The sequence below is a fragment of the Cimex lectularius genome, unplaced genomic scaffold (genome assembly GCF_000648675.2).
Source record: "Cimex lectularius strain Harlan isolate CLEC.00 unplaced genomic scaffold, Clec_2.1 scaffold160, whole genome shotgun sequence".
Lineage (NCBI taxonomy): Eukaryota > Metazoa > Arthropoda > Insecta > Hemiptera > Cimicidae > Cimex > Cimex lectularius.
Window position 1 is genome coordinate 1,337,322 of NW_019392776.1, and position 21,839 is coordinate 1,359,160.

The 21,839-nt window shown below is 34.6% G+C and overlaps 2 protein-coding genes across 2 annotated transcripts; both read right to left on the reverse strand.

Annotated features, from left to right (window-relative positions):
* Positions 1-1,905: 1,905 nt before the first annotated feature.
* Positions 1,906-8,084, reverse strand: LOC106671337. Its single transcript, XM_014402230.2, has 2 exons — positions 7,988-8,084; positions 1,906-2,938 (listed from the first exon to the last, which is right to left on the reverse strand). The coding sequence occupies exons 1-2, from the start codon at positions 8,047-8,049 to the stop codon at positions 2,641-2,643; spliced, it is 360 nt and encodes a 119-aa protein (XP_014257716.1). The 5' UTR covers positions 8,050-8,084; the 3' UTR covers positions 1,906-2,640.
* A 4,102-nt stretch (positions 8,085-12,186) lies between these two features.
* Positions 12,187-20,064, reverse strand: LOC106672897 (ER membrane protein complex subunit 3). The gene is made up of 5 exons (XM_014404694.2): positions 19,778-20,064; positions 16,442-16,542; positions 15,142-15,297; positions 13,050-13,211; positions 12,187-12,981 (listed from the first exon to the last, which is right to left on the reverse strand). Exons 1-5 carry the CDS (start codon positions 19,924-19,926, stop codon positions 12,800-12,802), a joined length of 750 nt encoding a protein of 249 aa, XP_014260180.1. The 5' UTR covers positions 19,927-20,064; the 3' UTR covers positions 12,187-12,799.
* Positions 20,065-21,839: the final 1,775 nt, after the last annotated feature.

The following is a 21,839-nucleotide window of genomic DNA, read 5'->3' on the forward strand; positions in this document are numbered from 1 at the left end:
TGAGCTTCCAAAATTCGTTTTTGTGCTTCACGTCTGAGATACTCAAGTTCTTCTGAATATGATTCTGTTACTGTTTAGAAAATTACCACCATAGGGTAAGTAACGTTTATTTATTTTTGAAGAAGCGCATGCATAAATAAAAAAATTAACTGGTAGGATGTACAAATTTGTTTTACATTTCGTCCCCATTATACCCTACCTTATCTAACCTAATTCGTCCATAATATGACCTAACCTTCCTTAACCTAAACTAAATAACACGAAATCGATTATGCAAAAGTGGTCACTAAAAAAAGTATATCCAGCCCAAAAACATATCGATGCATGTTATTGTATTTTGTAAAGTAGCATTTCAACTTAAAAGAACTACTTTATGAAACAAAAAGTCAAGACAACGGTCAAGCTACAGGTTCTTTGTAACAAGATGCAATCAGCTATCTGGATCTAGTCTACCTACTTGTTGAAATATATTTAGGGAAAAAAAATGAAAGGCGATAAGAATGTGGTTTACTCAAGATTTGTTATTGTATAATCAATCAGTTGACAAAGGATTAACGTAAGTTAGGTTAATGGAAATGATGAAGGTAGAGTGAGTATGTGTTTAACTTTTTTTAAAAGAACCCCTAGGGATTTAATTTAATGGCTGTGCAGCACACAGGATTCAGTTGGGCCCGTCTTGTTGAATCAAGAACAAACCGTAACATATGTAAAGCGTTCTTATTCTATTAATTTTAATTAAATTAACTGATACATTCTGGTTAGTTGGATAAAACAAAATAGAAAATACAAACCCAAAACCATCAAATGCCAATCCTCATTTTTAATAATGGATGTACTTAATAGTAAACATGAAGATTACTCATTTTTTAAACAAACACCTTTTCTCATCTTTTCTCCATTTTAGTCCAATTGTATTCTCTTTAACCATGGGAAAGCATCATCTGGAACCAAAAGTTTGCAATATTATTGTGACAATGAGTCATCGAGATCACCGGCAAGTGGATATGGCAGAGGCAGTTGGCGTTTCTCAGAGCACGGTCTCTTGGGCTTAAGCCCAATTCCAAGATACGGAAGTGCCAATAGGAGGCCTGGTAGTGGATCTCAGCACGTTATGAGGTGAAGGGAGTGCAGAAATATTGTCACTACTGAAAGACGGAATCTTTTTCATAGTGCCCGCCAGATCCTAAATGAAGTGCAAGTTGTTTTGGTAAGACTTCGATCGACACAAATGATTTATAATTGTTTGTGGGAAGTTGGCCTCACAACGTGTGCCCCTTTCAGACGACCTACAGCAACAGCCCTCCACCAGCAACTCAGGAGAATATGGTGCAGCGAGCACCCAGAAGAAAACCTTTTATGTTTACTGATGTGTCGCTTTTCTGTATGTATCTACTGAGAACAGGGGATGCGTACAATGCCCCAGTTCGTGCTCCATTCAGTGCAGGTTGGAGGATGCGGTGTAATGGTCTGGGCTGGAGGACGAACAAGACTCTATATTGTTGAAGGTCACTCACCGCAGTTTGTTAGGTCCAAGAAATTATCGAGGAATACATCCCTCAAACCAGGGATCACATTGGCAGGGATTTTCTATTTCTGGATGTTTGGAAACAACCTAATTGAAATAGACAAAACCCACAACTACACCTGCTAATAATGAAAAAGACATTACAGAAATTACAAACAGCTTTAACCTAGTTTTAATTGTTTGTAATTTCTGTAATATCTTTTTTGAGCTTTAAGCTTGAATTCCGAATAATTGAAAACAACAAACTGTGAGTACAAACTATCACGTTAGGTTAGATTGAATATTCATGTTTCTTTGATTTCATTTATTTCCTTTATTTTACTGATACATATTTAATAATTATATTACAAAAAATTGTATTAACTTATTATTAACGGGATGTATTTTTTTTATATGAACTCTATTATGTATTATTATGAGGCTTATACTGATCTGATAAGTAAGTTGAGTTTTTATATTGAATGATTTATTATATATTCATACTATCCATATACCACTGGCTTGGACCCCAAAAAAATATATAATTTTTTTTCATCATAATTATATAAAAAAGTTAGGGTTTAAAACAGTTTCACTGGAAAAACAATTTTCAACAGATTCTGATCTTATTTTTCTAATCATTTCGTCATCAAGAAAATCCAACATATCGAGAAAAAACAAACTGATATGAAGTACAACTGCATCCAATTTGGACAAGTGGGATAGAAATATGATACCCAATAAATACAGTCCTTCCGATATTCAACACTCCCTGTTTCCAACCTCAAAATATCCTTCATAGATAAACTAATCCACGACAGGTTGTCCAAGTTCAAGATAAATTCCAGAAACCAATTCAAATCAACATCCTTAACCCAGTCAGGCAGATATAACCCAGGGACCTCCTCCTCGATGCTAGTCCTTGATATGGTTGAATCTAAATCAACTCCACTTAACCAACATTGGAAATACAGCACAATTAAGATAATTACACATCAATTATTCAAAATCCAAATATTGTTAAATTTTTTCAGACAGTAATAAAGCACATGATGTCAGTTTTATTTATTTATTTTAATCCATGTAAAAAAGCCCAAATTTGTTGTTCACTTAATGACAAAAATAGTTTCCTGTTGTCATTCAAATTTGGCTTTCTTACATGGAGGTTCATCTAAAGAGTTCTCTGACATGTAACTGCACGCACTCTCCTCTTCGTAAGTAGCCTTTTCTCCCTGTGTAGATGCCGGCAAATAATACAAATCTACACCTTTGTAGTATTTGACAAGGTCACTTAATGAAGACGTGTCTAAAGTAGGAACGTTAGATTCTTCGTGTACTGCCGACTCAGTCTCCATAGGTTGCCACTTTGGAATTTGGCCCGGAGTTGGTGGGCAAAAGACACGATTAATAACCAACGGCTCATCACCAGGGATCCTGAAATGAACAGCAAAAATTAAAAATAAAATATAATAACTATAAATATAATAAATAAAATACTATTCAGTGGCTGAGGGAATATTGCGCTGAACCTGGCTGTACCACTTTGCATCAAGCTGTTTTTATGCATGGAGTAATTGATGATAAAAAATATAAAATAAGTGGGTTTCAATGATGAGGTCTTTTTAATCAGTAGGATATGAATTGGAACTTGTGTTGGCTTTATGTGCTCAGGTAGGTGTGAGGTCAGCTGACTACAGCAATGAGGAGATAATTTGGAGAGAAATTTAAGGTTTAAGTATTAGGTCAGTCACAGAAGGAATTTGGAAGTTTGAGTGGTTGGTAACCACTCAGAAGATTTTTCACTGGAGGTTTGATTTTTTTTAACTATTCAGTTCCAGTTTGTAAGTCCATATCACAGCCAGAAGGGCTGTGTAAAGTATTTTTTGTTATTGCCAAATTGTAAGTTAGATTGGTAATTACAATTTTTTAAAATTAATATTATTCTCTGAGCCTTGGTCGTCAAACACTAGAATAAATCTATCAAAATACAAAATGTGACACAACAGATGAGAAAAGTTGCTCATTGTGTCCTGCTTAAATGAAGCATTCCTTGGCACCGTGTAGAGAGTGTTCAGGCTTGCACCGATATGAGAATTGTCCTTAATTATTTGAGTCTCCTGTCCCCATTTTTGAAATGGACTGTTTTATTGCATAGTATTTTATAGATACCTTGTTTTGTTTATTTTTGTGGGTTTATATAGAAATTGAATGTATTTATTAGCTTGAATGTGTAGTGTGAGAGGATGGTGGAATATTAAGTACCCACCGACCCTCAATTCGATTAGTTATATTGTATGTATAAATGGTTACTCGAGCGAATGGTGTTTTCGACCAATACATTTGATTATAATTATTTATCACTGAGTGATATTGTTCATCACAATAGTAAAAATGAAACCCACACTTCTGGGGGAAAAAAAATTTAACAGTTTAAAAGATAATTTCAGGCTTTTTAGGTTCAACATCACATGGCACAAAAATGGCAATATAATCCTTCAATCAGTTCAGTACACTTTTACAAAGAATAAAGTAAAATAATAAACAAAGTAAACTGCTAAAAATAATAATTTAACATTTAATTTACTAATTGTCTATGGGTTAGATATGCAATATGTTGGGTTAGGTAAAGTTAGGTGGAGTTATGGGCCAATTGGGTTAGAAGAGCAGGGTTGGTAAAGTTAGGGATGAGTTAGGTTAGGTAGGTAGGGTTAGGGATAAGTGGGTTATTTAAGGTAGGGTTAGGGCTAGGGACAGGTCAGGTTACACATCCATGATTCAATATTTTTTTCGTGCATAGCTTTAAATAAAAAAATCTTAAACTTGTATTTATTCTGGTTGTGTAAACATGCACAGCTAAAACTGTTCCAAGATAATTTCTTACTGGAGAGGAATATTCTAGTACACTGCCCCATTTTTGGACACCTCAGAGATTTACATGACCTATCCATACGCGAGATATAATGATCATGGTGTTTGGATGACTTGTTTCATTTCCTTACAAACTTCAATCTAATAAATTTAAAAAACTAATAAATGAAGTTACAATGAAAAATAATAGTTTCAGTAGGAGTTTCAGCTTGTTGTTTGTTAATGGAGTGAGCGGCTGGTAGATCCACTTTATTAATTAAACTCATAAATTCATGAATAATTTAGATCTTGGTATGGTGGGTGAAAAAAACAAATTCAATTTTTTTTATTATTATTATTATTTACAGATAACACTGTCATGTACACAATTTTAACACAGTGACCCCAGGATAAGTTCCTTTTTTCATTCCTGCATTGGCAAAGCTGATCTCAACAATGCTAGGTATCTTCAGGGGAAAATTAGTAATTAAAAAATCCTGACATCTTATTCATAATTACGTTTTAATTAATTTCAGAATTTGAACCCTTTATAAAACACTTAATTTGTCAAATTGTAGACATATTTAAGATGGTTATCTCCTGATGATGACCTTAAAAAATATGCCGAAAGCTTGAAAGATAACAATTGAATTTGTTTTTTTCATCCAGACCATATCAATATCCATATTAGTTATGATTAAAATTGATTGATACATTTACACTCGCAGAAAATTCATAAGTCATTACAATCGAAGGCAAAATTTTTTATATTGTAAGTAGACGTTTATTTATGTCAACCATGTAAGTCATTAGAAATAGTTTCATTCACCTTATCTTTGGCATTTTACACAAAATTATATAAATACACAGCTGCAAGAAAAGAACAAAATTATGAATGCATGTAAAATCTCCAAACCTCACAAAATATTTATAGGAGCCAAAGGTGTAGGAATATGGCAAGTTGTTTTGCCTCGAACACTCAGATGATGTATTCGCTCTATCTACATATTTGGTTTGTTGTTACATTGCTTAAATCCAAACTGAAATGTATAAATCAATTCATTTAAGAAAGTGTTGATTTATACTAAATTTTTAATTATTTTATTGGGTTGTCCGGAAAATAATGCAGGATTTTGGTATTAAACAAAAAAAAAGAAACTAGTTACTTTAAAGCAATGTTCTTTAATCAAAATAATNGTCACAGGCGGGATTTGTCTTGATTTGTTTATAAGTTAGGTTTTTACTTGTGTTTTTTAAGTTAAGGAACTACATCTAGTTATGCTATTTATCCTGCACTCCAAGCATTCATTGAGGACAGTAATTTCATTTTAGCATTTGGCGACATTTGTTTGATTTCTGCGACAGATTTCATCATGTTTCATCATGTCTAGGACTTTTCTTTTTTAAGACTGTTTATGCTCTTGGTAAATTCTCATGAGGAGATATATTTGATCAGTAAGTCCGCTGAGATGATTTTGGACAATTCAATTAGTTCAATTCAAGATTTTAACTTTCAACTCATATTTAGCCATCATGAGCGATAGAAATTAAAATAAAGCATAATAATAATAAAAAAATAATAAAGCAATAAAATCAATGTTTGCATCTTAGAAAATTTTAAATATAACAAAAAATCATCATAAGACAGCCGAGACCCCCAAAAAGTATTCAGCATGTAAAAAGGTGACGCCCAAAATAATCAAGGAATGATCCAATATCTCAAAGACCTGGGAAAACCGAACAACTTTTGTAAGTGCAAAAGCACAAAAAAAATTCTGGGTAATAAAAAAGGAGACAAACTGACCGAAGGATCTGCAAGACCTCATCTATCACAATTCAGAATGCGTCCACATAGAACAAGCGGGCAAATTCCAGAGTGAAAATAAAATCATCATAGAAAATCTTAAACCGTCGAGAGCCCTAAAAGTATTCCGCATGTAAAAAGGTGACATCCAAAATAATCAAGGAATGATCCAATATCTCAAAGACCTGGGAAAACCGAACAACTTTTGTAAGTGCAAAAGCACAAAAAAAATTCTGGGTAATAAAAAAGGAGACAAACTGACCGAAGGATCTGCAAGACCTCATCTATCACAATTCAGAATGCGTCCACATAGAACAAGCGGGCAAATTCCAGAGTGAAAATAAAATCATCATAGAAAATCTTAAACCGTCGAGAGCCCTAAAAGTATTCCGCATGTAAAAAGGTGACATCCAAAATAATCAAGGAATGATCCAATATCTCAAAGACCTGGGAAAACCGAACAACTTTTGTAAGTGCAAAAGCACAAAAAAAATTCTGGGTAATAAAAAAGGAGACAAACTGACCGAAGGATCTGCAAGACCTCATCTATCACAATTCAGAATGCGTCCACATAGAACAAGCGGGCAAATTCCAGAGTGAAAATAAAATCATCATAGAAAATCTTAAACCGTCGAGAGCCCTAAAAGTATTCCGCATGTAAAAAGGTGACATCCAAAATAATCAAGGAATGATCCAATATCTCAAAGACCTGGGAAAACCGAACAACTTTTGTAAGTGCAAAAGCACAAAAAAAATTCTGGGTAATAAAAAAGGAGACAAACTGACCGAAGGATCTGCAAGACCTCATCTATCACAATTCAGAATGCGTCCACATAGAACAAGCGGGCAAATTCCAGAGTGAAAATAAAATCATCATAGAAAATCTTAAACCGTCGAGAGCCCTAAAAGTATTCCGCATGTAAAAAGATGACATCCAAAATACTCAAGGAATGATCCAATATCTCAAAGACCTGGGAAAACCGAACAACTTTTGTAAGTGCAAAAGCACAAAAAAAATTCTGGGTAATAAACCAGGAGAGAAACTGACTGAAGCATCTGCAAGGCTTCATCTATCGCAATTCTGCATGCGTCCTGAAAAAACAAGTCGACGAATTATAGAAGATGAATTTTCAACCTGAAACTAGAATCAATCCTTGCATCATGAAATTTAAAATCTTACAAAAAAATCATCATAAGACGCCAAGCATCCATAAAAGCATTAGGCTTGTAAAAATGTTGCATCCAAAATAATCAAGGAGTGCATCCAAATCTCCACAGTGATACAGTAAAACCATGATTAAAGAACCTTTACCAGAATTGGCAAAATCCTAATAAATGTCCTAATACTTCTGAGAAGAATGATCGAATCAATTGAACTGAACAAAAGTACTAGTAAAAGAAGAATAAGCCAGAAGGCTGTAGTGCTTGGGTAATTAACCCTTTCTTCCTAGTATTCCCTTATCATCATCATCATCAATAAATTTAGCCAGTAGATTTTTTTTTTAATTCAATGTAATTTTATCTGAGCCTGCACGCCTTGAGTTTGTTTTAATCAAATTAATCAGGACCTAAATATTTATTTATTGAATTTAATGAAAAATAGAAGATTGTTTATTTTCCTTAATTTTACAGGAATATGAACGTCTTTACCAAGATTCTATTGACGGGTATTTTATGTGTGAAATAATGACGGAATTAATTTAGTCGTCAAATCCGTTGATTGATCTTAGCAAAACTTCCAACTTGATCCTATGAAACTTTCAAGTGAAAAAATACATCAGAATAAACCATTAATTAAAACTACTAATAGTTAATTGGAAAATTTAACTAACCTTGAGTTTTTAGGTTCCATATCAGAGATATTGTCACATTCGCTTGTTAAATCGACAGCCATCTTCCGTTAATGGAGTCAGGAGAAGTTGAGGAATGAGGTTTATGATTTTTGACCGTTACGCTTTTTTTTAAGATCTATTTACCCAGTGCCGTTTATATTTTAAATACAAACACTGAAATTTATTTTAACAATAAACAATGTACAAAGTCAAACACCGAATTTCAATCGATAAAACTGTTCTGTGTAAAAATAAAATTAATTTATCTTGAATCATCAAAAAACTGTTAAAAAAACGTAAATTGGACGTGTATATACAAAGACAAATAATTATTTATCATACTAATTAGTTAATTTATTTATTATTGAATATCAGAGAAAATATATTTCCGTAAAGATATATTAATTTGAACTAATTATTTTACAAAAAAAAGTCTATTTTGGTTAACGTGTTTTGAAAACAAAACCCGATAGGGGTGCGACGTTAATATTGGTTTGCACGTGCTCAGTTTATGTATTATTCATTTTTCCCCTTATGAAAATTTTCGTCAATTTCCCCGAAAGATTTTCGTTTCTTTTAATCAAGCACAGAATTACTTAATCTTTATAATTATTTTCCAGACCCATTGATTACTTACACAGAGAGGCAAAAAAATGGCCACCCTTTATATTTTTAATTATCTCTTAGACAATCATCCATTGATTATCTTACAAAAATATTTGGTCCGTTTTAAAGGATTGGAGGAACAATAAATAAAATCATCCATTTGTTTTTACAATTGCGTTTTGTAAATAAATCTCAATCCCTTCTTTGTTGGTTTTTCGTAATGCTTCTTTCTAACATACCGGTTGCTTGATTTTTTTAAGTTGTTCCATTTTTTTTAAGTTTCAAATTTGTTTGAGTGATGGTTGTCAGCGATACAGTTTCGGCTGGAATCATAGCGTTGTTGGATGATGGAAGAAGTCAAGCGTATGTTGCCAGGGTGCTTAACATTCCCGGAACAACTGTCCAAAGGGTCTTCCATTGCAGATCACAAGAAAGCATGGAATAGGTGGTCATCGTGTCATATCTCAAACAGATTATCATTTTATTGTTTCAAATGTACTCTGCAATCGACATTCTATCACTGTTGAGATCAAGCAACGACTTCAACAAGTCTGAAATGTTAATGTCAATTTAAGCACCTGTAAGGTGAAAACTTTCAGAAGTTGGATTACGTGTGAGAAGGCCTGCCACTGGTCCAGAACTCTGACAAGGAACAGACAGCTCGGTTAAGTTTTAGCAAGAAATCACATCATTTGGTCTGAGCAAGATTAGACAAAGATCTTGTTTTCGGATGAATCAAGGTTTTGTTTGAGGTCTTCTGACATCCAAGAGCCTTTTTTACTTTCTGTCTCTGAAATAAACTCAGCCAGTCTGTCAACTGACTTTCTTTCGTACCATTGTTTTAAGCTGGAGTCAGTTGGTGGGTGTTAGGCTGTTAGATCCTCACTGAAGATGGCACAAAGCTGAAATGCGTTTGAGTTGCATCAAAAACCCATGACTACATGTACTCTACTGTAGATTAAAAAAAAATGCACCCACTTTTTATTTATTATAAGTCAATTCACCTGATAGACATGCACTTTATTATTACAAATATGAGGGTGTTAAAAATAAAATTATTTAAAAAATTAACAAAAATTTTACACAAATACGGAATCTGTCTGGGTAAATGGTCAAGTTACAGAGTTTTGAAACAACAATGGGCTTAAAAGTAGATGTTTTGAAAAGAGTTATTTGCTCTCACCCCAAGCAGAGGGACACCAATGAGGCCGATAAATTGACCAAGAGAAGTTCGAAGACACCTATTGGCCCTGAACTGTTTTGTAGTTCAAACTGCCACAAAATGTGTATCCATTTTAATGGACTAAAAATAAGTCCTCTGTTCAATGGGAATGTAGTCCAAGACAGAGGCAGGTGAAAAGTTGTTCAACGGACCATTGCAAAACCTAGCAGAACCAGTAAACCTAGGGCATGTTAGGACTGGAAGGATAGAAGGATTCCAGACCCCGGAGGCATATGCAATGACTGGAAATAGCAGAAACAGGCATATACAGATATTGCTAGGAAGAAGAGACACCGCAACATGTCCTCTGTGAGTGCGAAGGCTTATGTAGGCCGAGATATTCCTTGGAAGGAAAAGTTTACACACAGGAGTCCTTGAAAAAGCTTTGGGTTCCGGTAAAAAGCCTTAAGCTTAATGAGTAACTCTAGACAACAATGATGAAGTACAATAGACAAATACTGGTCGAGGTGCGCAGGTTGTAAAGAGACTGAGTCTATTTCTAATCTAATCTGATCTCACCTTATCTTTTTTCTCAATGATTCTCCATGGTTCAACATACTTACATTTTTTTAACACTGGCACCCCAGGGTTTAATATGAATTGCGAACCCCTGTAAAAAAATTTGAAGATTGAACAAGAATCCTATACAAAACTTATATTACTTAGGAATTCTTCTTTTAAGAATTTTCTTTCTATGGGCAATCAACAATGATTTTCAAAAGAAAGTTCATTTAGACAGATTTTCTCAAGTTATTCCTTGAAAAGTATCTCCAATCACACATTAAGGGCTAGATTAGATGTGTAATGTATTTGGTTAAGTTAATAAGAGTTAAGGGTGAGTGTTAGGTTAGGTAAAGTTAGGAAGGATAGGGGTGGGAAGTTAAATGTAGCAACCACTTTATTGCTCACAAATAATCTCTATCATGGTGTGGTCTTAATAAAAAAAAAAACAAATTCAATTGTTTCTGCCAAACTTTCAACCTATTTTAAGGTCATTAGGGCAAAACATCTGAAATATGTTACAAAGTGACATAATTAAGTTTTTAATAGATGATTAAGTTAGGGGGTGATTAGGTTAGGTTAAGTTAGATAGGGTTAGGGACGAGTTAGGTTAGGTTGAGTTAGGGACGAGTTAAGTTAGGTTGAGTTAGGTAGGGTTAGGGACGAGTTAAGTTAGGTTGAGTTAGGTAGGGCTAGGGACGAGTTAAGTTAGGTTGAGTTATGCAGGGTTAGGGACGAGTTAAGTTAGGTTGAGTTAGGTAGGGTTAGGGACAAGTTAGGTTAGGTTCAGTTAGGTTAGGTTGAGTTAGGTAGGGTTGGGGACGAGTTAGGTTAGGTTGAGTTAGGTTAGGTAGAGCTAGGGACGAGTTAAGTTAGGTTAGGTTGAGTTAGGGACGAGTTAAGTTAGGTTGAGTTAGGGACGAGCTAAGTTAGGTTGAGTTAGGTAGGGTTAGGGACGAGTTAGGTTAGGTTGAGTTAGGTAGGGTTAGGGACCTAAGTCTTTCAGACAAGGCAGTGAGTTGAACGACAAGTGTCAAGGAACCAATTTGGAACCGGCCAAACCCCTTCACACGCAGACAACTCGTCCGCCCAGGTCGGTGGCCATAACTCAGCATTAATTTTTCACACCAGTCAGCTTGAGTTTTTCAAGTAGAAATTTATACTAGTTTCGTTATATGGGGCATTTAATATGTGGACTGAACTTAGAGGGATATGGTACGGCAGTTGTGTGAAAGCGTCATTTTTTACAATTTTATAACAGATGAACCACACTTTTCTTTGACCTTTTTTTTGCTTCTTTTCTTGCAGAAGGTAAGTGCCCCGCTTCCTTGGGTAATACATCGCGCTTTGTTTGACTACAAGTTTCCTAAAATAAGTGTTCACAAGGCAGTCAACTAGTTCAGCGTCAACCAGACAAATTAGTTGAATCAACTGAACCACCTCGTCTGAAACTAGCCTAAACATGGAGTTTAAAAGTAAATTCATCGGCTAAAAACTTAAAAAATTAAAACAAGGGCATAAGTACAAAACTGCATTTTCAAAACGTGCATATTTTCTTTACTTCTCAGAATTAAATTAAAAAGTATACAATATAAGTAAAGTTCGTGTAGCTGTTCCAAAGCTATCACAATACATCATTAATATAAAATTTTAAACATAAAATAAACACAATGTTCAATAATTAATTAACAGCTTATAATAAGATTTGTATTGATCTATTAGAAATTTAATGTTTTCTATGACTCAGGTGCAGAAAAAAGTTTAGGGAAATTTTGTAACATGAATAATTTACCTCTCTCATTTTAAAGTCAGTATAAAAATACATCAAACTTTACTATCTGAGAATATCACAAATAGAAACAACGAAGCATGAGAAATGCAAAACAATATAACAGTAATTTATTTAATAATAATTACCCTAATTTAATAACAAAATGTTGAACTGAATTATGGGGAAAAACTACATGATTTTGCTACTGGTCGAAGATAAAGGTAATAATTGTATCAATTAATTAGAAGCCTTCCAACATTTAATAAGAATATACACATGTGTTCTCACAATTCCCGTTACGTGCTTTGCTCTTTTCCTCACCTCAAAAGTCAAGCAATTGAGATGATAAATGAAAATTTTTAAAAATTATTTTTACTAATTGGAATATCCCAACAAGATCTTACAAATATATATTTAAATACATAATAGCATTGGTTTAAAAACAAATAACTAATCGTTTTCGTACAAATCCATTTGTTTATTATGATCTAGTTGGAAATTCATACAGATTTATGTTAGACATTAAACGTTTATAATTACAGCATAAGAACCTATAGAACTAATTTCAATTTTCAGATTTAAAAAAAAAAAGGAAACAATATTCCAATAGTATTCGTTAATTTGTATTGTTTCAACAACTATTTCACTTTGTTTGTTGTCGTTGTTGTTTTGCAACTCCTTGAATAAATTAAATTTTTTTAAAGCGTTGGAATTATTCCTGTTTAAGTTTATTACTTGTACCAACAAAGTCTAATTCAACATTCGTCAACGCCCACTGGTGTTCATAAATTTCCAACGTTTCCCATTCGGACTTAAATGCCGCCTTTGGATCTTGCGGAAGGGCCATGGCTGCCCCTGACATCTGGTCTTGAAAATGTCGTGACTGATCGGCAGCTGTAACAATTACATGTACAAATGAATGTCATAAATTATGTTAAAAAAAAAAAAAAATAGAAAAGTACCATTGTTTTCTCCTAAAACTAATGTATATATGCTCCTGAGCCCGAATACGTTCAAAAAATACCAGGATGCTGATGACACCCATGAAGCATCTAAAGAGGCCAGCTCGATTCCCCGTTGTAACATGGGTTTAAATCTAAGGGTCAGTGGAAATGGAACTTTTGCTGTAACAAATGAATAATACATCAAAAAACAATATTATTTAATCTAGGCTATGTCTTTTTCAGCAGCAAAATATGAATTGGTCACGAGACTGAAGTGATAATTTTGAGTGGAATTGAATCAGGATTTTGTCTAGGTCAATAAAACAAGACATTTTTAAGTCTGAGTAGTATTTATACTGACAAAGAAATCTAAAAAAATATGATCGTGGGATGATTTTTCACTGGAGGTTTGATTTTTTATCAGTCAAGTCCATATCAGAGCCAGACAAGCCTGTACCTGTATTTGTGCAATTTAAACATTAATTTATAATATAGTAAAAAATTAAACAAAAATTACTATTATTCTTTAAGCAGTGGTCATCTGAAACTACAAGAAATCAATCAAAAGACAAAATGTAGCACAAAAAAGTAGATTAAGATTGCCTGATGTGTCATGTTTTGACTGCCAAAACCCAAAGTGTCATATGGTCAATTCTATTACATGTATGTGAATAGAGTTGTGATCATATACATAAATTAATGTTTTATTAATTTATTTTTAAAATTTTCATCTTTTTATCTTCTTGCTTCCTCGCTTTTGACCAATACATTTGATTATAAATATATATTACTGAGTGATATAATTCACCAGTAGTAGAGAAAATAAATCCCACACTTTTGAGAAAAAAAAAACAATTTTTTTATTCAGTTTAAAGTTAAGTTCAGTTTTTTAGGTCCAACATTATTTAGCAATGTAGTCAATCAATCAGTTCTGAACACTTTTACAAAAAGTAATACAATAAAAAAGTCAAACTTTGTTATAAACAATAATTTAACATGGATATGTTTTTGGGCTAGATATGCAATGTGGTGGGTTAGGTTAGATTCAGTAAGATTAGGTTAGATTAAGTTAGGTAGGGTGCCCAATAATATTCTGGCTATAATGGTCAAGGTTTTGGATGAGTTGTTTCGTTTCCACTTTTACAAAAAAATTATAGAATAAACAAAGAACAAATAAACTTTGGTATAAACAATATGTGGTATAAACATGGATGAGTTTCCGGGCTATATATGCAATGTGTTGGGTTAGTTTAGGTTAGGCTGGGTAGGGTTAGGGGTGAGTTAGTTTATGTTAAGTTAGGTAGGGCTTAGGGACAGGCCAGGTTGCATATCCGTGATACATATTCGGGCAAACTGTTATAAAACAATACAAATGTGTGAAACTTGTATTAATGCTGGGTGTGGAAAATCTGTACGTGTGTCACATTTCAATTCATTTCGAAGTGACGATGTTATGATTTAGATTTCATGATTAGGCCTAGAGTAAAAAAATAAAAGAGGATAGGGAAGGGACAGTTGAGCAGAGGTGAACAAGCCCATTCTAGGTAGATGATAGACAAGAGACGTGTGCGATCCTCAAAAGTGTTGTATTCCCTAAAATAGTGCTTCAGTCCACTGCAGATTGACGGTAAATAGTGAGTACATATCCACCCTTGTTCTAAATGGTCTGGCATACGCTTTGCAGGAAATTACTGTTTTGTTTAAATTTAAAAAAGTTGTAATTGTTTGTTTAAAATTTAAAAGGAAATTTATTGATTTTAATTATTATTTTCTTGTGTGTTTAATAAATTGTTTTTAAACTTTAATTAAATTTTATTATAAAAAGGCATCTGAACGGCTGTATTCAGGTTCGATCAAGACCTCTGGGACTCTGTTTCTCACAAAAAAGGATTCAGAGTTGGGCCCGTCTTGTGGAATCGAGAACAGATCGTGACAAGTGCACGGCAATGTCAAAAATGTTCCAACACTATTTGAATATCCTTTTTTCAAAAAGATAGTTCCTACTCACAGTAAGTTGTGAATTAAGCTTTAGAAATATAACGAAATTATGTAAGAAACAAAGTTAATATATGACCAATATAAAGCTAATAATTTATTATTTAATACAGACTTGTTACAAAACCGGAGAACATCCAATTAATCCAACCTCCAATTACAATCATTGGTAAGACATTTGTGATATTCCCTTTCAACATATCTGTCATTACACTAGGATCCGTCATTGGATTCTGTGCAGCTGAACTTCTCTTTTGAGTCTTAAAATAACCTGCAAATAAAATAAAAAATCATTAATGGGCTTCACATCGTTCAGTCTGTTTTACCAAATAATTGATTAAAACAAAAACGAGTAACAAACATTTAAATATTTCTATACCCAATAAGAAAGATTATTGAGGATTCAAAGTACAAAGATCATAAGTAATATATTTCCCAGTAATTAAAACAAACTAACAAAATTTGAAAATGGAAATTCAGTACATTCATTTGAATGAAGTTAAACATTATACAATTGTAACAATTAAAATGTTAATCTTTAAATTAAACCTTTAACTCTTTCAGCCCATTCAAAATCTGTAAATTCATCCGTCAAAATTCAAAAAAGTGGCTCAATTCTTTTAAAAATAGACTCTGAAAAAGACTATCCAAAATATCAAATCTTACAAAACCATCCCAGTATCATTTAAACCATATCCCTCCCTTAACTATTCCAAAGGCATAATCTTTGCCCCCAAATTAAAAAACTGTCCAAAAGAACTTAAAACCGAACTCCTTCCACATGGAGTTGTAGATGTTGAAGAATTTTGAAACATCAAAATGGAAAGAAACTTCCAACTTCTCTACTCTTACTCACAATTCAAAAACCTGAACTTCCCCAAAAAAATATACCTTTTGTTAAAACACAAATTAGGTCTCTCTGGAAAAAGTTTTGGTCATCCATAAACAATACCCCCCCCCCGTTTGGGGGTGGCAGTTGGTCCACCTGCATCTGGTGGCCTCCTTCTTTTCCTGTTCACTCAACTATACCAGGGCTTAAATAGTCTCTAAGCCACTAAGGTTGGCAGCCGGCAAAAAAAAAATATTTAAAAAAAAATATATATATAATGTATGTGTATATATAGAGAGAACTTCTAAATCTACAAACAGTTATACAAAAGTTTTTTTGGGGACTGTAACAGCAGAGTCATATTGATCCCGGCTGCCAGTATTTTTGAAAAAAAAAAAAAAAAGCCCATTTGTAGGTAGTCTGGGTTTGAATTCAGGGCTGCTGAAATTCGTACCTTACAGTGATGTCAATGTCTTAACTATTGCAGCCACCCCCATATACAAGCCTTGTTGATTTTTAACTTACACTACTGACAGTTAACAGCTAATTTATCTCTAATAAATTGTGAAAAATTAACTTTAATTACCGGTATCCTCATTGTTGAAATAGTGGCGTCTCATTTGAAACGAAGATTTTGTTAGATAACAGCCATTTTCCCTGAGATTCCTGGCTCTTATCAAAACTTGGCTGAAATAGAAGATGATCATTATAAATATACCATTTTATTAGAAACATTAAAATATGTTACAAAAAATGTGAAAACTATGTAAGTCTAATTCCACGATTAAAGTAGATATACAGCTTTAGACCTACGATCAGATTTCAATTAGAAATTCTTTATTAAAATACAATATTTTTGCAATATAATTGTTAGAAATAAGTAAATTAGAGGACTGTGACTGTCCGTGTGATCAGGGCATATGACATATCTTTGCAAAGCTAGCAGTTGTAGGTTCGAATCCCGGTTTAGCCCATGGAAGTGTAAAACAATTGGGTTAGGGTTTATCCCTTATAAAACAACCCTGTTTCTTTCACAAGAAAAAGAAAAATAGATCACACAAGACAAATCTCATACTATTATAAGAGAAATGAAAAGCAAAGCAAAATATCTAGGCATCACACTAAACAAAACACTGGTGTTGAAGGAACATTGGCACCACTATTAAGAAGGCAACACGAGCATTAATGGTGTGCAGAAGGATAGCAGGAAAAAACTAGGAATGTAGATCAGAAATTTTGCCCTGGATTTGCATCATGGCGTATTTTTCCTCAGATAACAAAACAGAAAGAACTTACAAAAATACAGGAACTCGCATGTGTTTGCCTAACTGGAGAGATGAGAACATGTCCCACAGCTGGTATGGAGAAGATATCGGGACTAATCCCCCTCCATCATATGATTATGAGGACAGCACAGAAAAACCATTATTCAAATTATTAAAGAGAAACCTCCTATAGGGCTAAAACTTAAATGGAGAGATAGTAACAGCTTAATAAAGGTACAATAGGACTGTTCATGAAGGAAGGAATAAAAGTTGAACACTGAGGAACTTGGTTGCATGGAGAAGTGAGGCAGGCAATGTGCACGTGAGTAATACAATCTTATGGAAAATGTGGCATCGGATTGGCATTTGGTCACGTCACGTTGTGTTATCTGTGTAAGTTAACTGTATTTGACAACTCCCGAGTTTGCTCCCCTCTTCTGTTTTTTCTAGACCCATTCTGACATGGAGTATTCTGTTTTTGCCACTTGTCCTTGTTATCCTGAGTATAGGTAGGTTCTGGGCCTATATCTTATCCTCCTCTAGCCAGTTTGTCTGATTTTTTATTACCCAGATCTCCTTTGTGCCCTGACATTGGTGGTAATTGTCACGATGTGTTTCCCCAAGTTTGGGAGATTTTGGACGCATTCACTGATTATTTTAGACGTGACCTTATTAGGTCATGCTTTTGGCTTGGTTGTCTGATTTTTTCTCATTGTAACCTGTCATCCAGGTAGTGATACAGCTCTATTCTGGTCAAAACTATCTGAAATAACACCCACATGCCATTGGTCAACTATATCAGGTTAATCAAGGTAAAAGGTTATTACCGTTAACTTTGATCCACTGAAACATGGTTTGACATATCGGAGATGGGATTGAACAGAGTAGGTTGTAAGGAGAGGACCAACAGAATAGAGGAATGAACTTAAACCCTGGGAGAAACCTGCAATGATGGGTTAAGGAGATTATATGGACTGGAAAGGATGCCAATTTCAGCAATAACCCTTGTTACCAGCTGGTTTATGAAGTTTACTATCCATATCTTAAAAAAATAAGGGCGAATAATAAGAATAAGACCTAGGGAAAAGAATAGCCAACAACAGTCAATGTCCTTCTTTTTAATAGAAGGATTGAGTCAGTTGAACTAAACTAAGGAACTACCAAAGCCTCTTCCTAACATCATCATCATCAAGGTAGTGCTTCTATACAGCTCTACAATGGTCACTGGCATCTGATAAAACACCTATACAACATGCAATGAGAAGGAAGAAATTGCCACTCTTATTATTTTCAAATACAAAGCAACCACTCAATGGAGCATAACCTAGAATATCAAGAAGATCTAGGCAGCAATCAAAAACCCCAATTCCTAGTAAAATGACACCACTTTCTTAACTCTCCTGGAGATGAAGAAAAATTGCTAGTGATGTGCATTCAACACATGGCAAAATTGGTTTTCCTGTTACCAAACTCCATGTTTTTGACAGTGTACAGCATATCATGAAAGAATTACGAGAGAATCCATTCAAAGATGATCACCCTGGGGGTAAATGGTGTGATGTTTTTAATAAACGGGTCCCAGGCTTATCCTTCAGAACTCCTGAAAACCTCACTTCATCCCGAGCTTTTGTGACTCAGGAAGATTTGAGGGTAATCCTTTTTAAAAAAGATGGTTCCTATAATTAATAATCTCTATTGATTTGAGGGTATGGTATTCACACGTCTATTCGCATCTAGAAAAAAAAAATCTTCCATACCCTGGGTGATGCTAGTTGAGTACATAATGCAGATTAAAGTGCATTTTTTTAAACCAAAGGGAAACAATGTTTTTGCTGGGAAAGGGTAAAAGAATGTTTACCAACAAGTAAATCCAGATGAAAAGGAATGCCTGACAGGTTTGCTGTCAGCTAGTGCTGCGGGTTTTTCACCAACTTCCATTGTGTTCAAGTATAAGAGAATAACATCGGATATCGCTTTCAGCATCCCGGCAACATGGGGGATCGGGCGCTCAGAAAGTAGGTGGATGAATGGACCACTCTTTTTTGAATACTTGTTCAATGTTTTTCATCCTGGGCTCATCAAAAAACAAATTCCACTTCCAGTGATTCTTTACCTAGATGGACGCTCCTCTCACCATAAATTCCAGCAAGTTTTGTGATGATAACGGGATTATTTTAATTGCACTTTAATGCTACTCTCTTGCTTCAACCCTTCGTCTTGTTCGTCCATTTATGTTGCATATTTATCTCATTGCCCATTCCCTGTCGGCTTTAGAAACATTCGCGAACCGACAAAGTCATCTTCTGGAGCGATGAAACTAATCTCGAAATTTGCAATTATTTTTTCTTTACATAGTGGTTTCTTACATTTTAAGGGCTAGCTGGCTAGGAGGAAAATTGTGCTATAAAACGAAAACAAGAAAATTGCAATAACACCACTACTAAAGTTTAAACATATCAAAATTCCGTGAAATTAACTTCAGTATGTCAGCTACATGGTGCGTTTACCCTAAGCCAAAGAGCTGCTTAATTGGCACTAGTAAGTTCTCTCCAGCAGTACCTTCCTCTAAACTAATTCAATTGTAAGTGTATTCAAAATTTTGACTTTGAACTCATGTTAAGCCTTGCAAAATACTTGATAATCGTGGTTGTGCCTACCTGTCCTGAACTTGCTGAATTTCCGCCTTTTTAGTGGAAGTCGTCAGAACTGATATGTAGTGGCGAACGATGCCGACGAGGAACGTGATGACAACGATCGGAAGGAAGACGCATCCGCGGATGTTCACGTCCAGGAGGAGCTCGGCCATTTTAATTCAAGTCGAACGGGTACTCGGTAGTCGTACACTTCCAAACTAAGTACCTATCATTTGGAAAGTGCCAAAATTTAAATGAATCAAAAAAATGACCTGCAACTCGGTAACAGTGAGGGAGGTTATATCGTTCTCGAATTAAAACAGCTGGGGCACCTGTGTGATAACAGTGCCATTGCCTTCCCCAAAAATCGAGTTTTGCCCGGGTATAAAAAGAAATTCAAATTTGAATAAACCAGAAAACACTTTTCTTCTCATTTTTGAGCTGTTCAATCAATTTTGACATTGTGCGTTATTATAAAAACCTAGCCTTTTTCCTGATAAAAATAATCCTCTCCACACAGTGTCAACACATTTTTTTTTAATTTTTAAAGGATAATTACAACTACCCACTTGTAGGGATAAAAACAAAGCAAAATATAAAAACTAGCGATGAAGCTACCCACAAGCACTCCAGTACGAAAAACCCCAAAAAAATGGCCAAGAAAAGTTCACAGCATATCAAATCACCAAAAACTTTCAATCCATTAGAAAACGAATTAATGAGTCCTGGGCTTTAATGGGATTGTATTCTAAGACAGAGGCGAAAAATTGCATTGAAGTACCATAGCACAAACTAAGGTAGAACTACCAAGCCTAGAACGTGTTAGGACTGGAATAACAGTAGGACTGCAAACATAGTGGCCTCCACAACGTCATTGTCCACAACGACCTCAATAATCCTTTTGTCAACGAACCGAATCCGATCTTTCTTCCAAAAGTACCCCACCAAGATTTTGATGCATCCTAATCCTACTGCCCAAATCTAAACTGACCCTTAAATCTCGGGAGCAAGAATTGGCTGGTTTCTCTTGACCCCTGCCTAGTAGTAGTACAATAGTACTGCAATTTTTCGATAGTGACCATCCTAATTTTGTGGAACTCCATAATAAGTTGATGGGCAGGAAATAAATAGCCTTTGTCACAATAGGGCGCGTTTCGGTTTAATATGAACCATCTTCAGTGACTAAATTACAAAAGTAGTACAAATTATACACTAATTATATACAGGTAATTTCAAAATTAAATTTGATACTTTTTTGAAGTTGTGCTGATAACGCAAAGGTCGCAGTTGACAGGTTTGATCCCGTCAAGGGCGACTAACTTTTATCACCTGGCTGTGGCTGTTAGGCTGATGCCAAAAAAAAAATGAGGAGCGGTCAAGAATGAGGCAGTTTGGTGTAATTTACCCAGGCCCTGAAGATGACCCTAATAAAGGTCGAAACGTCGGCAAAAAAATGAAAAAGTGCTTTCTAAACTGCCTCATTCTTGACCGTTCCTCACTTTTTTTTGGCATCAGCCTAACAGCCACAGCCAGATTATAAAAGAATTTGAGAAACATATTTTTGTATCTTATACCTTTGTTATTTGACAGGTATTCAATTTGCCAATCTATCTGCATCTGTAAATTGAATATAGCATGAAGATCTTTTCTGGGCACAAGCGCTTTTAGAGAATGCCCGTTGTGGTGGCATCTTCGGCAAGCCGATCTACGACATCATTATGTTTGAACCCTGTATGACCTTTGATCTAGGTGATTACTATTTTATACCCTTTAGACCTGATCATTTCTGTAAGTTCAAGGATTTCTATAATGATGTAGTCTGCTATATAGAACTTTTTGTCATTGCGAAAGTTTTGCACACAACAAAGCCAATCTGTACATATGACCACTTTCGGGAATTGCTTGTTGTTCGCATACTCATAGCTTCCCTTATAGCAACCAATTGTGCAGTATATATAGATAAATATTGTAGGAGTGAAAACTTACTGTAGTTTAGTACAAGATCATAAAATGCACAACTAGTCCATTTAGGAGAGATCCGTCGGTGTAAGTAAGATGTCCGTCTGGAAATCTGGCATAATGATCA

What these genes read in the sequence shown, in the direction of transcription:
- LOC106671337 (XM_014402230.2), bottom strand. Translation starts at nt 8,049, where the DNA reads ATGGCTGTCGATTTAACAAGCGAATGTGACAATATCTCTGATATGGAA. An exon ending in ATGGAACCTAAAAACTCAAG is followed by an intron (nt 2,939 to 7,987) that starts GTTAGTTAAATT and finishes TGTTCATTTCAG; the next exon opens with GATCCCTGGTGATGAGCCGT.
- LOC106672897 (XM_014404694.2), bottom strand. Translation starts at nt 19,926, where the DNA reads ATGGCCGAGCTCCTCCTGGACGTGAACATCCGCGGATGCGTCTTCCTT. An exon ending in ATTCAGCAAGTTCAGGACAG is followed by an intron (nt 16,543 to 19,777) that starts GTAGGCACAACC and finishes CTTCTATTTCAG; the next exon opens with CCAAGTTTTGATAAGAGCCA. An exon ending in GTTCTCCGGTTTTGTAACAA is followed by an intron (nt 13,212 to 15,141) that starts GTCTGTATTAAA and finishes CATTTGTTACAG; the next exon opens with CAAAAGTTCCATTTCCACTG.